Source organism: Gadus morhua, chromosome 4 (assembly GCF_902167405.1).
Source record: "Gadus morhua chromosome 4, gadMor3.0, whole genome shotgun sequence".
In the NCBI taxonomy this organism is placed as follows: Eukaryota; Metazoa; Chordata; class Actinopteri; order Gadiformes; family Gadidae; genus Gadus; species Gadus morhua.
This window is the reverse complement of record NC_044051.1, coordinates 14,194,637-14,211,597: the sequence shown is the minus strand read 5'-3', so window position 1 is coordinate 14,211,597 and position 16,961 is coordinate 14,194,637. Positions and strand designations below refer to the sequence as shown.

The following is a 16,961-nucleotide window of genomic DNA, read 5'->3' as shown; positions in this document are numbered from 1 at the left end:
TCTGGGAACCAGAACGTTACTGGTGTGATCGCCCTAGTTCCCCCTAGGTTTGAGGTGACCCTGAGCAAGGCACCTAACCCTTACTGCTCCCAACAACGGGCTAGCTGTTGCCCTCGCATGGTTGAAAGCATCAGCCGGTGACCCTTGTGATTTAAGACACCTGTGTATTTTGAGACCACAAAGCTGAAACATTTTTACTGCAGTCATCACTTTTGTTATTGTGACCTTTTCACTTCTTTCTCCATAAAGTTGATTTAGAGAGAAGAGAAAACCATACACAACTGTGTAGTGTCTATCATACAGCCGTAAGGACACCCCCACGTGAGCTGTAGGTATTTAAGATCGACTTGGTCACGCAATGGCTAATAGGTTGACAATAGGGATGTCCGATATTATCGGCCCGATATTAGCATAAAAATGTAATATCGGTCAATATCGGTATCGGATTTTTTTTGCCTTAAAACCGATTTTTTTTTTTTTTTTTTTTTTTTTTTTTATAGCTCAGATAAATGTTTTCAAAATTGTGCAGTACAGTGCACATTGTAATTGACTCATATTTGTGCATTTATTCAATTAAGGTTATTGAGTTTTAGTTAAAGAAACATACTGCCATGTTGTACATAGTTGTTCAGGTACAATGTTTTATCATTTGTGAAGTCAAGTTTGCCCTATTTGTTGTGGGCATTGTCAAGATTATCTCAGGGAGAGTGTAATCCAAACTGTTGTCTGAGACCATTAAAAAAATAAAAAATAAACATGGCACTTTTCCCTTAAATTAAGTTGAAGTATTTTTCTTATTTTGCACAGACAATGTTAACATTTGGAAAGCCTTGTTGCATTCAAGAATGCATCCAATGGGGCATCACAATAACATTAAGCATGTTGTGTTAATTCCACAACAGGAGATATGTAATGTTACCTAAATTAGGTTTGAGGAAAAATAAATAACCCAAATATCGACATCGGTATCGGCTGATATCGGAATCGAAAATTTAGAGTTGGACAATATCGCATATCGGATATCGGCAAAAAAGCCAATATCGGACATCCCTAGTTGACAAAGTATAGGTTTTAATGATTAGTGTTCCATGTTGTTATTCAACCACAGACAGTCTGAATAGGAATACACAAAAGTAGATTATTTTCTCCCTTGAATTTTGTATATTTGCATCCGGTTCTCTGTACTCTTTCATCCTTTGAGATTCCTGCCCTGAGCATTTCATTATGCAAGCGGTTACATACGGTAAGGTTATTTTGACTGACTGTGTCAGTTTCAACAACTCTTGGCTTTTTCCAACAATTTCTTCATTCAAATAAATCATTTGGAGGTAGTCTCATGCAAGCAACACTTTCCATAGCCTCCTTCATCCCTTGACAGCCCCTCTGGGTTTATGCTCAATATCTGCCTCCCCTTCTTTACTTTTCTTATGCCAAGCAATCTGGCTGCCGGCCTGAGCCGTTTGTTTTTAATTTATTAATGAATTTCTCTGACTTAAACCAACCATCCCCTCCCCACTTATCTGTCTATGTAACTCATACATCGGATTAGACACAAAGTCTGGAAATCCGTTTCTTGATTTCTTGAGGCTTGAAGTTAATATATTAGTCTATGTGATATACTCCCTCTGCTAGGTGCTATGCAAAGTTTTACTGCAAAGTTTTCCATCTCCCTTACTGGGATTTCCGGCATTTTTAAGAAACGCACCAGAGTAACCTCGATTTTTTAATAAGCATACAACCAAGATAAAAAAGACTTCCCATCAGGCCTCCCTCTAAAGCATCTCCTCCAATACACATGACGGGGGGGGGGGGGTATGGAGCGATTGTTGACGGGGGGGGGGGGGTATGGAGCGATTATTATTTTTTTATTTATTTATTTTTTGGCTCTAGGGGGCCCCCTAGTAGTGGCCCGGGGCCCCAAGCAATTGCGGGGCCCCAGGCAATTGCCTGGTATGCCTAATGGGATGCAGCGCCCCTGCACATGACTAGCTTGCTAGATTCAGCAATAGGTCTGCCTCTAGCCTCATGGAAGACTCTGATCATGTGCAATGAGTGCACGGGCAGAGAGCACACAGGTAGCAGGGCAGGTAGTTAGACTGACAGGTAAGCAATCATTTCATTCAGGCTTATTACACGCCTATGACTGCCACAGACACCAGGTTATTAATTATTTTATCAGATAATTGTATTTATTGATTTCTATAGGTATGTTACAAATACAACTAGGGCATTTAGCAGACGCTTTTATCCAAAGCGACTTACATCGGTTAATACACACATTGACACACCGACAGCAGAGTCAACCAGGCAAGGCGACAGCCAGCTCATCAGGAGCAGTTATGGTTAAGTGTCTTGCTCAGGGACACATCAACACTCAGCTAGGAGGAGCTGGGGATCGAACTAGCTGCTCTGCCTCCTGAGCTAAGCCGATGTTAAAGGAATTTCAACAAATATGCAAAAACGATTCAATCTACCTTTAAATCGGTCTTCATATATAAAATAATCTTTAAAACACTGACGCATTTCATTGTCCCACTTTTCTTTCCTTCAGTTTATTCTCGGAGAGCCCCAGCTCCACTCAAAGGCCTCGGAGCTCTGCCATCATCAGCAGAAGTGGGTGGTTGTCACTTTCTAGCAGCGGCATTGACAGGACAAGAGCCTCAAATAAGTCTCGTTCCTGACATGAAGAGCGCATCATGCTACCAGGAGACAGTAGTATTCTTCTTTAAGGTTTTAAAAGCCGCTCGTACATCTAATGTCCTTCCAGCTCGGATTCTCGCAAACTGTGCTCCCGCGGCTTAACCTTGCGGTTGCAGTGAAGATTGGACCACATGTCGTTGGAAAATAGGTTCTCTAAAACAGACCGACCAACTTCTGAGACGGTTTGGGTCACCCAGAGACACTTTCAATTAAAATGTTCTCCACTGAACTCATCCACGCTCACCCAATCTCTCACACAAATACACAAAAATACCAACACACACACACCAACACACGCACACACACACACACACACACACACACACACACACACACACACACACACACACACACACACACACACCAACACACACACACACACACACACACACACACACACACACACACCAACACACATACACACAAACACACACATACACACACGCATGTCAGCATCAGGCTTCATTTACTCAGTTGTATTCTAGGTTCACACGTCTGATGTTTGACGACTGATAGGAAAATAGGTTCTCTAAAACAGACCGACCAACTTCTGAGACGGTTGGGGTCACCCAGAGAAACTTTCAATAGCCGACATAGGACACTTTCAATTAAAATGTTCTCCACTGAACTCATCCATCCTCACCCAATCTCTCACACACATACACACATACCAACACACACACACACCAACACACACACACACACACACACACACACACACACACACACACACACACACACACACACACACACACACACACACACACACGTCAGCATCAGGCTTCACTTACTCAGTTGTTTTCTAGGTTCACACGTCTGATGTTTGACGACTGATAGGTTTGACAGTGCGGTGGGCGGAACGGAGCCTGGTGTGGACGTGTTCACTGATTCCTGAGTTTAGCCCCAAACAAGTCCCCGTCCGACTGACAGCTGAGTGCCAGCCCCCCAAACCCCCACCATCCCCGCCCCCCCACCTCCTTACCCAGGGGACTCTTGGCACCCTTGGCGTGGAGAGGAATAAGAGTACTCCTAACACTGGTTGGCCCTGTTATATTTTAGATGTGTTACAGCCTTTAGGACTTGAGATAATTTGTCACACATTATATTTTTTTATTTTTTGGGGTTCAAATAATCATCGACCTGCGAAAAGGCGATCAACTAGATTAGCCTGATGATACCGCCTCTTTACAGAAGGTGTTCATCAAAATGAAATGCATGAACAAATAAACTGAGAATATGAATAATGAATGCATTAGTCATATTAATTTTATGAATTTAGGCTGTGATGTTCTGCATGCTCCAATAAAACATTCAAAACTCCAACCAAGTTATGCATTCTCCCAAATAACTGGGGCACTCAGCCAGTGACAATTAAAAACCAGAAGCAGTCAATTTAGAAAAGCGCATCTCTTCCAACACCAGCAGAATTATTCCAACAGAGCTGAAAAAAAGTGAACACAAACTAACGTTAGACAAAATGCGAAGCTAAACTTTCCACCTATTTAATGGTCAGTTCTGGCATTCAGGTCTGCATACTAACGGTGAATCAAACCAGTGCATTATATTTACAGAGGCAGGAAATATATATAAATGTAGCCAATTATCTCTGAATATCTGTAATGGGAGACTATCATTATTGTGAAAATGTAGGCCTACAATATATCTCCAAGTCCAGCATGTTTTAAGGTTCCAGCACAATTTATTTAGGTTCCACTTCTCGAATTATTCATACACGGAAGGGTGAAGTTTATTCCTTTAGATTCGATTTTTATTTTAAGAACTGACCAGGTTTCCCAATGTTTTGGCTCCAGTTCACTAAGGAAGAACGGAGTGGCTCTCTTCCTGGAAACAGCACAGCAAGACGCATGTGTTTAATATGACTCATTCTCTTTAGATATCTGAAGGGTCAAAAACATACAATGATTTTATCTTTGGATTGTTGTTCACCGATCTCCTTTGTTAGCGACAGGCCCCCCTAGCAGATTCATGGTTCTGAAGGATAACACGCAGGGTTGTCCGACCCTAACGACTTAACCTTGATTGATGGTATTCCAAATGACCGAAATGCAAATGAGAAGATGAGCTGGTATTAAGAGTCCAAGACCTGATAATTTTTTCTCGAGCAACACCAGTGTGGACTACAATGTTAAGGCAACACGTGGGAAATGTGTTTGTCTATTACCACAATAACAACCAGAGCTCCCCAAGGGCACCGGTGATATGGATATCATGCGAGAGGTTTTCATCCATCTTTCTACACGACACGGTGTGTAATCTGGTATTCACATCAGCTCCTTGGTGACTGGCTAAGACTGGCTGAGGTTAAGGTGGTAAAGAGCGCAGAGCGAGGCGTGGCAGTGAAAAGTGCAGTGATGTGACGGTCATTACAGAAGCAACAGGCTTCCAGCATGCTAATGAATGTGCCAATGTGGATGGAGGGGGGGCGGGATCTTCAATAAAACTTTGACGACCATTTGTTTAATATGAACACAGAATTGTGTTCATTATGAAATGACAGATGTATCCTTATTTAATAAGAGAAGTACCCTTATCAGTGAAAAAAATTAGGTTTAATAGTATCTTGCATGTGCATATTAAGAGGCCCATCTGTCACAAATTAGGTTGAATGAATGCTGTACTTAATGTTGAGAATTTATTATAACCGTTATTTCTGTAAAAAATATCATTGATGAAGAAATGAACACAAAATTGAGAAAGCTCGTGCTTGTAAAAGCGAAAAATACAATACGAAACTATAAAAAATGACTACTATAAAAAAAAAAAGATAACGAAGAACTCACTGTAAAACCAGTCAATTATAAATCACACAGCTCAAATAGTAAAAAACATCAAGGTGACAGAATGTTGCATCAGACACACAAGGTTACCCATTGTGCAAGATAACAATAGAATCACTCAAAACAGGCAATACCACCGCTATAACTCACTGAGATGGGAAGTAATGCTTCCCTTTCCTACGCCCTGGGATGTGGGTCAATATGTACGGTTGCATTTTCGGGATCATAAGGAAACACCAAACCAAACAACACACCCCTGTCGTGTTGCACCGACACATCCCCTGATGTGACGGCTGTGACCTTGTGAAAGGTTGCGTTGCGGCGGCTTCGTATGAATTATTAGGCATCGTTCATCCCCATTCTGTGTCCAGGTCAACCCTCCACCCCCCTGGGGGAGGGGGCCGGAGTGAGGGCGGTAGGTCAGGGATGGAGAGCAGATGTTGGACGACATCGCTCGCCGTTTGTTCTTCCTCCTCCTCCTCCTCCTCTTCCTCCGCCGCCGCTCTGCAGGGAGAACACAAGGAAAAGGGGTTGAGGTGTGGCTAATTGTGTGGAGGAGTAAACGTTAGCCACGCTCGGCCATGACTGATGAAGTACTGAGGGCCACTGATGCCAGCTCCTACCCGCCGCTGCTCTGGGCAGGTTTCCTCTTCTGCCGCTTCGCCAGCCATTCCTCCGCACCCCCCGCCGCCGAGCCCCTGTACTGGGGGTCTTCTCTGCGGCTCCTTTCGTCTAAAAACAGACAGGGGGAAAAAATGAGTCACTCTCCTCCATTACGTAAGAGAATTGCTTCAAGAACGGTACCTGTTTTCAGGATCAAACCATTGCTTCTTAATGCTGATTATACTAGTAGCATTTAGCGTGAGTGGGACTGCCACAGATGTAAACAATAACAATAAAGCACTTTAATCTTTGTGAAAAGACATTTTGTAAATAACTGATATGGAGATTCACTGTTGTGTTGTCCATAAAAATTCTGTACAGACATTAATTCCAAAAGGTGAAAGTGCTATATTGTCCTTGTTGGCATTCAGGCACACTCAAGCAAAATGCTCTTCAGCACAACAAAGTTATTATACTGGTGACTGCTGTTTTAATGAAGCCAGGAGAGACTGTTACAATGGTATTATCACCAAGACCGGCATTGACCTTTAAAGCAAACACTCTGTTCCATTTATATTTGTCCAATAAAGGGTTAGGGTTAAGCATATAACACAGCAAAAACACCTCTTGTATACACCATGAAGAATTTAAATGAAATATTAAATCATCATTTTATTGTGATATACTGGCAACATATGGTGGAATAATGCCATATCCAACAAGCCCAACATAATGACTGCAGCCTTGAAGTAGCCTGGTGAACAGCACCACCTTGTGGTTCTAACTCACCTTCAATCTGCATTCTTAGCTGTTCCATCTCTTCTTCGGACATGTGGGAAAATCGGCAACTGGGGCCAAAGCCACAATTTCCTAATGTAGAGGTAAAGATGTTACTAAAAATAACTTTGTCACATAAATCCCAAAGTTGAACTTTATTTTTTTTTATTTTGATCCTACCTGTCTGTAGAAACTTCCTGCATGGTTTCTTTGCTTGCTCGTCCTGTAGGATGGCTGCAGTGTCTTATTTTAAAATGGTCATGAACGACAAAGATAACAGAGGTTAACATCTACAGACGCTTGAAGTTATGCCAGTAAAATCCTAAAAATAAACAAAATGTGAAAATTGTGATTCTTCCTACCTCTAAAATGATCGAACCAAGCCTTCTTGGATCTGTGGTGCTGAACACCGAAGAGGTGTTTTTTCCGGTTGTGCATGTTGTCCTGAAAGGACCGGTCACAGTAGTCGCAGTAATACCGCCTCCCCATGGTTCAACTTCTAGGATTTAAAAGATAATTACAATAAATATGAATTATAATAAAACTAAGTCATAATAGCAACACACCGATTCAGCAGGTTAAGTTCTGACAAGCAGTTCAATATCTCAACAGCTTAAAACGTCTAATAATAACTATTATACTATGGTGTATATATATATATAAGATGGTGCAAATCGTTGCTCAAAACATGTCCGTGTTTCCCTAACCCTGTCTCAAGACACCGTCTCTGCAGGGATCCCACAGCAAGTCATCAAACACACATGTTAGTCAATCAAATGAAGCAAAAGAGACTTGACCTGATTGGCATGGCTGTAAAGCTAAGCAACTCATTTGGTACCCAAAAGCTCAAGGGCCGATTTAGACGATTTCAGTCCCACAACAGTAGAAAGAGTCAACTCTGAAATCAGGCCTTAATCAATGTCCATATTGCAATACACAACTGATCAATGGTTTATCAAGGGTCAGGCTGAAAGGTTTCTATCACAATAACGCGTGCATACTGGTGGATGCCTAGCGTAGCCTAGCACTCAAACGATGCCACCAAACTGTTAGCTCTATAAACACACAGAGAATAATTGACTGATTGATGAACATATCAGCATATGATCCTACAAAGACACAGAATATGGGAGAATTAAACTTTACCTTCAGTTGTGTTTTTATCTCAACGGGAAGTGACGCCTTTCGTCAGTGACGTCATTTCCATGTTTTGCAACATAGAACAAATGACTGATATATATATATATATTTTTTTTTTTTTAAAGTATTGGTCCTATTTAAAAACTTACGTACATCTGATTAGTTATACGAATAGGAAAAAAATATCACATTTTGTGGGAATCGTATTTTCTTTTTCATGCATCCCATTTACGCAACATAAACATCCAGCGGAATTGACCCTTATGGGCTTCCGCTTTCCCTGAGACTCTCTACTCTGATCTCAACATGGCGCTGGCAAAGACCGTCTACAGCCTGCTGTTCCGGAGGACGTCCACCTTCGCTGTCACTATCATAGTGGGAGCAGTGTTTTTCGAACGCATCTTCGACCAAGGTGGTGATGCTGTGTTTGAGCAGTTGAACCGGGGGGTGAGTGTGGTCGTTAAGCAGCTAATGCCTCATAACCTGACCTTCCATGTAGAGGACGAACGGACGCTAGCTTTAGATTAGCATGCAGGTAGCTAGCTACATCACAGCAGATAACGCAAAGTAACGCCAATCTATAAGTCTCACCATGTGTATTGGTTAAAGGCACACTTGCAAAGGAGGTCTGTAAAGTTTATTATGGTCGCTTTGTTTCAGAAACTCTGGGACCACATCAAACACAAATACGAGGTGAAGGAGGAGTAAGATGTCCTGCTACTGCAAAGAAGCCCTGCTCATCTCTAATGCTCCATCCTATCACGCATCTCTTCCCTGATTATGTGGACAATGTTGGGACGGTCCTCTACTGGACGGCTGCGACCCACCTGGCTGAAGTTTTATAGACTGGGCAGAACACAACCCAGATGGATTCACTGGGCCGGTCAACTTGTCCTCTCTTCTGTCATAGTTTGTCTTGCTTTCCCTTATCCCTAATCGTTTCCATGACTTGTTAAATTAAACACACTTGTAAATCTAAGATCGTGTAATGGTTTTATTCATAATGAGTATAGGAGCAGACCACATTACTGTTTTTCAGGACATGACTTTTTGATTGAAATACAAACTTATACAACACATATGTATGAGTTAACAAACGAGTACAACTAAGGCAATCAGTGTTTGAGGAAGCATGTAATGGTTAAGAATAAAATACATTTGTTTTATTTAACATGGCAAGATATCTTAACATAAGCGTTACAATTGCATGTTACCTGGTCAAATAGGCCATCAACAAAGTAGGCAGAAGAAAAGACTGAGCAGTTGTTGCACCAGAATATTATTGAATATGTAAAACCTTCATTCCCCACAATAGATTTTTAAGTAATCTTGGCTGTGAAACAATCATGTCTTACACTGATTTTTAAAGAACAGTTGATTTAAATTTGACCGACCTTTTAATGAGGTTTAACATCCATCTATCAGTGCAGCTGTCTCTGAAAGAGTTTATGCAAGTACCACACATCAAAACAAAACAAAAAAAATACACTGATCCTTAAACTCTACAACATCCAACCAAGCAGGTCGTATGTACGGCATATGTTGTACACTAATGTGACAAATCTGCACAACAATTCAGTATTGCTCTTGTTTATCAAATCCTTTTGAAGTTTGGCTTCATAAGGTACATTTTAAAACATTTGTCGAAACTTTGCTTTGGTAAAACTAAAGAAATATGGAATTGATAATGATTTTTATTACATTTTATAATAAAATTGCAACGACTACATTTCCCTAATATAAGGCCAATAGTGTTTCCAACACATTGTTGGTACGGATTCTATAATACCAGGGTCAAGGTATGAAGCACTGCGTTGCCTTGCTTTCCCTGCAATAAAATCAAACGTGTCAGAATATTCATATATTTTAGAACAGTCCAGTTCTGACTTTTATGATTATTGATTTCTTGGTATTGATCAAATGCAGTGATATTGCCTTGTCTTTATTAATTTGCATTGATTTTGGAGTATATATGTCCTTCCTGAGGATTCTTTATTTGTACTGGCTTTTTCGTCGTGGTCTTCGGCTGTGTGGGAGTACCTTTTCGTACATTCCTCAAGCCCTCCTTCCCTGGGCTGTCAGCCTTCCTCGGCAGCGAATCTCCATTATGTGGACTCCTCGTTGTCAGAACCGGAGAACTTCTCATGGAGCCTACCTGGGCCCCCGCCTGGCTTGGTTGCTTCCTCTTGTTCCGTGCCGATGGCTGAGACGACCTGCCGCTCTCCTGTCCGCTCTCGAGGTTGTTCTTCTTCAGAACCAGGTTCTTCGGCTGGGGGTTCATGCCGCGTGGTGGAACAACTTCACAGTTGGATTCTGCGCCCTCTGGATGTTTTCCAGACATTGTTTTGGACGCCGCAGGTCCTCCGTCCGTATGTCTTATCTGCCTCAAAACGCTCTGCACCGCCCTGCAAATGGGCTCTAGTGGGAGAAAGCCAGACGGGCTTCTCGTGGAGGTGCTTTGCTCCACCAGGGTCTCCTGCTCCTCCACACTCAGAGTCACAGTAGAGGGGACCGACCCTGTACCGGTTCTCCTCTCAGTACTCTTTGTGCCGAGTGGAACGCTGTCCGCCTGGATCTTCGGTTTCGGACTCATGGATTGGTGGATCCAAGATCCCCTGGGCTTTGTGGACGGGTCCGGAGGCCTGGGTTTAACCCTTCCTGCAGCAATGATTTTTGTGTTTTCTTTAAGAGGGTCGGTCGCGCCATCACCTTCTTGTTGGGCTGGCGGGGGTACGGAGCACCCCAACGAGGGTCCGCCAGGGGGTGCACAGCCCAAACGGGGAGGGTTCTTGGTCACAGTGTGGTAGGTCAGTTCCCTGGGGTCGTCTAAACATGGCTCTGTTATCGTAAGGTTGACCTCGTAGACGTGATCCGTCTGGGCTTCCAGCTCATCGTCCCCAGACAACAACAATGTGGTCTCTGTTCTGTTGAATTGCTCTGCGTTTGATTTGCTCTCCTTGGCGGTTTCTGAAAGAGGCATTGAGAGAGCAGAATAACACAGACATTAAAACATTCACCATTGAGAAAAAGTATCAAACTAACAATCCGAAGGTGGAGTGGGGGCACTGCTGTTCTCAATTTAGCTAGTTATGCGACTTAGTAACTTGACTTTAAATGATTGAAAGTCAAACCCTCAAAACCATTTTTTTTTTTTGTTAATAACACAAATATATTATTTATTTTGTTAAATCTTACAAGTTTGCCGGACTGAATATCTTTAATTGCCCCTCTCTGGAATAAGAAACCTAACCTTGTCCGGACATGAGAGATGTAATTTACTTGATTATGATATGCATTCTTGTGTCCCACAGGGTCCACACTTGAGCAGTCTGTATCATTTTAATTGTTGTTTAGTTGCAGCTCAACTTGCCCGAAAAAACCTAATGGCTGAGAATTCGGCGTCTTGGACACGATGCTTCCTGATGAAGTGGCGATTATTTCCTTCCACTGTAAACAATCACTTCCCGCAATTTAAGATAATTCAGGTCAAGAGTTCATTGCTTTAATTAAAAGACAGGATATCAGTTTTTAGGCCAATTTTATCTTAAGAGTAGTATGCTTAAATGAGCTGAGTTAAGTAAAGAGTAAAAAAAACAGAACGCCTATAAACTGTTGAACCAATAAAGGCAGTGAACAAGCAAGTCTTTTACAGGCTTACCATGCGGGCTGGAGCAGACAGGGCTGTTTTCTGTGGTCTCCATCGAGCAGCGTGATCCTCTTGAGGAACAGGATGGGGTTGGCTGCTCCCCTGTAGACGGGGAGGGGGTCTCGATGAAACTGCAGTCCAACGTGTTTTCAGGGTCATGGTGGGATACTGTAAAACATGAGTGTATGTTATAGTCATTCCATATACATATCGTTCCATATACATATCATCTTCTGCTCAACAAGCCGCCAGACATACAAAGCTTACAATAAAAAAGCCAGTAAGAAATATCACTACTTTCCCACTATTACAAATCAATAATTCCATTCCATATATATTCTATATACTGTCATATATGATTTTTGGTGATTATTTTGAAAAATATAGTTACAATTAATGAAGTTAGTATTCATTTAGTAAGAGTGTTACAACTATTACTGCTCTACAGAAAAGCTTAATCTTCCTGTTCCCTTCTCTATGCCTAGTGGAGGAAAGAACTGCAGTTTGAGGTAATTTTGCTACTTCCTGTTAATGGTCCACAGGGGCCCTTGTTGGAATGTGTGTGTGTTTGAAATGACTGAATGGGTATACATAAGTGGGACTGTTGCTTTTGGGAAAAAATGATTTAGGTGAGATTTTTTCCAACCTGGTAAGTTAAATGATACCTGTTCTGAATGTTAGATATTATCAAGTACAATTGATTCATTTTGCAACATTGGGCATTGCATATCTTAACAGTTTTCATGAAAACATTGTTATTGGACTACCGTTTAAGTTTAAACCTGAAACGACACCCGTTCATGGTAAAACCCATGTCCATACAATGAACAGCTAGCATGAAAACAGTGTACCGTCATTGGACAGCTGTTGAAGGTAAAACCTGTATCCTTACCAAGAACATTGGGCAGCTTCTGTCTTCGCAGTGGAACCCGAGGCAGCTTATAACTTATCCGTGTGAATCCCCCAAAGAGGCTTTGTTTGGCTTTATTCTCATGGCTGCTTCAACAGAAACCAGACAAAACCACTTAATTTAAACTTTGTATAAGTGAAAAGGCAAACAACTGACAAATACTTGATAACATCATTCCTGTGGTCCTACTTGGTCAATATTGTCTTACCTGTCGATGTATACATGTCTGCACAGCAACCCCCAGCAGAGCAGGGACAGAAGCAGTAAGAGCAGCAGGCAGAACAGCAGCCCAGCGGCCACTAAGCCCATTCTCTGGTTCCTTTCTGGAGGACCAAGCGTCGGAAGGCTCCATTCAAGATAATGCATCAAGATAATGGGAATTAAAAGAGGGAAGGTACACTTACTTAGGTTGCATTTTCCCGACACTGGATCGCAGTCGTTGTCATAACAGGAGCATGTTTGGTTACAGTTTACGCCGTATTGACCAGCAGAACAGCTCGCGTTACAACTGTAAGGACAAAGCATAGAATAAAATACATGGTTTATTATTGAATATGTTAGTTCCATGCACGTCATTAATCCAATGAGTATGTTAATAAATATGCTCATGTATCCCTAATGAATCAGTTCAGCCTTATAATACTTTAGTACAAGCCTGATAATCATCCAGATTTTCTGTGGAAGGAGAGGTGATTCAGAAGCTATAACCTGGCCCCTCTAATTCTCTGATCATTGGATAACTCACAACGCTCCATGGAAGCCGGGGTCACAGACGCAGTCTCCCGTCACAAAGTGGCATGTGCCATTGAAGCAGTCCTGGCACTCGCTGACACAGTTGTCCCCATATGTTGCATTGGGGCACTTGATCTCACACCTGTGGATACAAAAAGATTCAAATAGTTGACGCATCTGTTGACAGGTAAGATTAAATATTGGTTATCACAATAAGACCTTGTTGTTGCTATCATAAAAGTTCACTTTATTGTGTTGACATAATCATTTTAGACTAAAAAAGTTTTGATTAAAGGTGCTGTTGGTAAGAATTGAGAGAGAAAAGAAAAGAGAGCAGTAAAGAATGAAATGGAGCAAGATTGTGAAACTAAATCTCCCAGAAAATCCCCTCCCTCTCTGCTGTCTCCGTTTCTCCACCATTGACAAATTTTGCTTTTCATGTACCGGAAGAGATGCCCTGATTGGTCAGGAATGGGCCAGGAGCAATCTTAATTGTCTCATATAAATGTAAGACCAGCCAACTTGAAAGCGATATCCTCCCAGCGCATTTGCCAATTGCTGACTGATGGCAATGCCATTACTTAAATAAAAAATACACTCAGATTATAGCTCTTGAACCTCCTTCCCTACTGCGCCTTTAAAGAAGTTTATGTAAGAAGTAATGGTTATTCTTGTACCTCTCTCCTATCCAGCCGGGATTGCAGTGAGGACATGTGCCATCCATGCGGTTGCAGAAGTGTCCGTCTTTGCACGCCGGACACACCTCTTGGCAGTTTTCTCCAAAAAAGCCGTTGGCACACTTCTGGTCACACCTCGTGCCGTTCCAGCCCCGGTCGCAGGTTACACAGAGACCCTCTGTTACCTTGCAGGGCTGCTGGCCTTTACAGTGGCCACACCTACAGACAGAAAGCCGCATTCACAGCCACACAGATGTGGGACTTTGGAAAAACATAGGGGGATACATACTGCTGCTACCGCTTATGCTGAACACAGTGAGAAATAGACAAAGATTGGCCACTCAAAGGTGTTCACACATTATGGGATGGAGTCTACAAACCCACCACACCACAAAGGGAATTTCATTGCTATAAAGACAATGGACCCTATGTGGGCAACGCATTATGCCAACTTTCTCTAACTTGAGGACAACACTTAGGTCCACCTACTTGTTCCTGCAGTTCTGCCCATATGAGCCCGCCGGGCACGGCTCCCTGCAGTGCTTCCCCCGGAACCCCGGCCTGCAGGCACAAGAGCCGTCGGCCTGGCTACAGCGTCCTTGGAAGCAAAGGCACGTGCGCTCGCACTGCCCGCCCCACCGCCGCTCATCACACTGGCAGCGGCCCGTGAGCTGCTCGCAGGGTGAGCCGCGACACGCGCAGTGGACGTCGCAGGCGCGGCCGTACCACCCGGCGTTGCAGTGGCAACGGCCCGAGGCCAGGTCGCACTGCGAGTCCCCGCTACAGGCGCAGGCCTCGGAGCACTGCGGGCCCCAGAAGCCCGGCCGGCACGTGCACACGCCGGTGCCCTGGTCGCAGGTGCCCTGACGGCAGCCGCAGGACAGCTGGCAGCGGGCGCCCCATCGGTCAGGCTGGCAGGTGCAGGCCCCGGTCACGTCGTCACAGCGGCCGTAGGGATGGCAGGGGCAACTGCCCTTGCAGTCGGGGCCCCAGAACTGGGCAGGGCATTCTGCGAGGACATGGGGGGGAGGTGTACATGACATGAGTTTCGAGTCAATATTTTTTGAATGATTATGTCATGTATGAAAACAGAAATACAGTGTGATCCTCTATTGAATGATTGAAGAAACAACCGAAACCCAAATAATCATTTCAAAACTGTTCTATGTCTACATCCCAGGTTGTAGACCCATATCCACTCCCCCCTGTCTGAGATTTCACACAACTGGGTGGGAACTTTGAGAATGCTTGCGATTAACCGTTTTTGAGCCAGGCCATAATGGGTACAAAAATGCCTACGTATATGATTGTCAAACAAAGAAACATAAGCATGGAAATTACATTGACATGCATTTAAAGTTGCAATCCAGACTCCAAACAGAGCTAATGAGTCATGTTAAGTCTAAAGCAAATACAATTTGTAAAAGACAATCTTCAACAAGGTTGAACAACGTGAATGAATAAAATGAAAAGATAAAAGATATTTTTCTCACTCGTATCACAAGTAGCTCCAAAGTAACCATGGCGACAGCGGCATTCATTGGGACGCACACAGACTTCATTCTCCACGCAGGTGAAATTTCCTTCACATATTGCTGAAATACCAATACTTATGACGTCATTAAAGGAAGGCGAAGAATAACAAGCAAAGATTACAAATCGCATCGGAATAACCCATGTTATGGCCGTTTGATGTTGAGCCTACCCGCTGAGCATTCGTCTGCCACATGTCTCCAACCACTGCAGCACTGGAAATGTCCAGGACTGTGGAGACATGTTTAGGTTTCAACGGGAAAGTATCAATATTTTTCATTAACTAATTTCTTTACTTGCCGCTGAGCGTCATGTTTACACTTGAAAAAGTTATAGGCTACAGGAAAGGACGACAGAATTATAAACATCTTTAGCCTTCATATGGATGCTGGCGCAGGAGCCGTCAGATGAATTGTCAAAATCCTTCATACAGCCCCAAGAAAAAACAGAGATAGGCCTACATAAGACTTTTAATCAGGTTAAATACAATAAAAAGAAATACTCACATGTACTCACAGACATTTCTACCCTTGGGATTGAGCTCTCCGTGACACCGAGTGAGACATAAAAGAGCGCACGCAACATACAACGCTGTTCTGACGGCCCGCGTCTCCATCATCATATCACAGCATCATTCATTCACACATGTAGCCTCTATAGGACGATGTGAATATAGATCAAAGCTGGTCAAAGATGTGTTAAATATTCCTACATCAATCCAGGGTTAACGTCAGAACTTTTCAATGCTGGGGGGTACTTTCTGCCCTATCTCCTCCCTACTCGGACAGAACGTCCAATAGAAGCTGGAGGCGGCGTGGCAAGTAGGTTGGACACTATGGAGATGAGTGGGATAATATAGGATAGTAGACTCTATTCACAGTACCTTTTCAACAATGTTTACATCTGAATCACTTGTGAAGAATGCGAACGGTTTGAAACGTGTGTTGTGATTGAAGACTGATCATTTCACAACGCATAATGATAGGCCTAGGCCTACGACACCCCTGTTGTGTGTCTTTGAAACGGTGAATATAGTGATTTAAAGTAAAGGTAGAGTCATGCACTGACAGCAGGTCATAGCCACAAGAATGTTTACCCCGAATGTTTTAATGTTTACCCCGATCCCCCTAATTATAGTAAATATTTTATAAATGTAGACTTGTGTCTGTGAAGACCATATATATTAACAGAGGTGGAAAGAGTACTAAAATATTTTACTCAAGTACAAGTACTGTTACTCTGTTGAAATTGTACTCAAGTACGAGTAAATTTACCGGTCAAAAAATCTACTAAAAAAGTAAAAAGTAAATAATTTAAAATGTACTTTAAGTAAAAGTAAAAAGTTACTTTTTTACAATCAGTGTTTTCTGCCTCTACTGTGATGTGCAAAAGCCCACCTGGGAAATCGAAAGCCCACCTGCAAATTCCCATTGTCATTGTGACAC

General features: G+C 42.7%; 3 protein-coding genes across 5 annotated transcripts; 1 reads left to right on the top strand and 2 right to left on the bottom strand.

Annotated features, from left to right (window-relative positions):
* Positions 1-5,248: 5,248 nt before the first annotated feature.
* On the bottom strand, positions 5,249-8,084 carry zmat5 (zinc finger, matrin-type 5). Of its 2 annotated transcripts, none has more exons than XM_030355172.1 (6): positions 8,025-8,084; positions 7,241-7,377; positions 7,059-7,121; positions 6,891-6,971; positions 6,122-6,230; positions 5,249-6,002 (listed from the first exon to the last, which is right to left on the bottom strand). In XM_030355172.1, exons 2-6 carry the CDS (start codon positions 7,365-7,367, stop codon positions 5,849-5,851), a joined length of 534 nt encoding a protein of 177 aa, XP_030211032.1. In that variant the 5' UTR covers positions 7,368-7,377; positions 8,025-8,084; the 3' UTR covers positions 5,249-5,848. The 2 variants fall into 2 exon arrangements, with proteins under 2 accessions (XP_030211032.1, XP_030211033.1); XM_030355173.1 differs by lacking the exon at positions 8,025-8,084 and adding an exon at positions 7,676-7,970.
* Positions 8,085-8,245: 161 nt separating this feature from the next.
* uqcr10 (ubiquinol-cytochrome c reductase, complex III subunit X) lies at positions 8,246-8,997 on the top strand. The gene is made up of 2 exons (XM_030355198.1): positions 8,246-8,465; positions 8,679-8,997. Exons 1-2 carry the CDS (start codon positions 8,325-8,327, stop codon positions 8,724-8,726), a joined length of 189 nt encoding a protein of 62 aa, XP_030211058.1. The 5' UTR covers positions 8,246-8,324; the 3' UTR covers positions 8,727-8,997.
* An 8-nt stretch (positions 8,998-9,005) lies between these two features.
* LOC115542778 (scavenger receptor class F member 2) lies at positions 9,006-16,466 on the bottom strand. 2 transcript variants are annotated; one of them, XM_030355196.1, is made up of 11 exons: positions 16,023-16,466; positions 15,689-15,747; positions 15,477-15,578; positions 14,473-14,992; positions 13,984-14,202; positions 13,320-13,448; positions 12,979-13,082; positions 12,783-12,897; positions 12,557-12,663; positions 11,677-11,832; positions 9,006-10,985 (listed from the first exon to the last, which is right to left on the bottom strand). In XM_030355196.1, the coding sequence occupies exons 1-11, from the start codon at positions 16,136-16,138 to the stop codon at positions 9,964-9,966; spliced, it is 2,649 nt and encodes an 882-aa protein (XP_030211056.1). In that variant the 5' UTR covers positions 16,139-16,466; the 3' UTR covers positions 9,006-9,963. The 2 variants fall into 2 exon arrangements, with proteins under 2 accessions (XP_030211056.1, XP_030211057.1); XM_030355197.1 differs by having other exon boundaries at positions 12,557-12,660; positions 16,023-16,465.
* Positions 16,467-16,961: the final 495 nt, after the last annotated feature.

Excerpts from the sequence above, each read along its gene's own strand:
- LOC115542778 (XM_030355196.1), bottom strand. The coding sequence starts at position 16,138 with ATGATGATGGAGACGCGGGCCGTCAGAACAGCGTTGTATGTTGCGTGC. Across the intron at positions 12,898-12,978 it reads GTCGGGAAAATGCAACCTAA|AAAGGAACCAGAGAATGGGC; the intron begins GTAAGTGTACCT and ends TTGGTCCTCCAG. Across the intron at positions 11,833-12,556 it reads GAAGCTGCCCAATGTTCTTG|TATCCCACCATGACCCTGAA; the intron begins GTAAGGATACAG and ends CATGTTTTACAG.
- uqcr10 (XM_030355198.1), top strand. The coding sequence starts at position 8,325 with ATGGCGCTGGCAAAGACCGTCTACAGCCTGCTGTTCCGGAGGACGTCC. Across the intron at positions 8,466-8,678 it reads TTGAGCAGTTGAACCGGGGG|AAACTCTGGGACCACATCAA; the intron begins GTGAGTGTGGTC and ends GCTTTGTTTCAG.
- zmat5 (XM_030355172.1), bottom strand. The coding sequence starts at position 7,367 with ATGGGGAGGCGGTATTACTGCGACTACTGTGACCGGTCCTTTCAGGAC. Across the intron at positions 6,231-6,890 it reads GCTAAGAATGCAGATTGAAG|ACGAAAGGAGCCGCAGAGAA; the intron begins GTGAGTTAGAAC and ends GTCTGTTTTTAG. Across the intron at positions 6,003-6,121 it reads CCTGCCCAGAGCAGCGGCGG|AGCGGCGGCGGAGGAAGAGG; the intron begins GTAGGAGCTGGC and ends TTCTCCCTGCAG.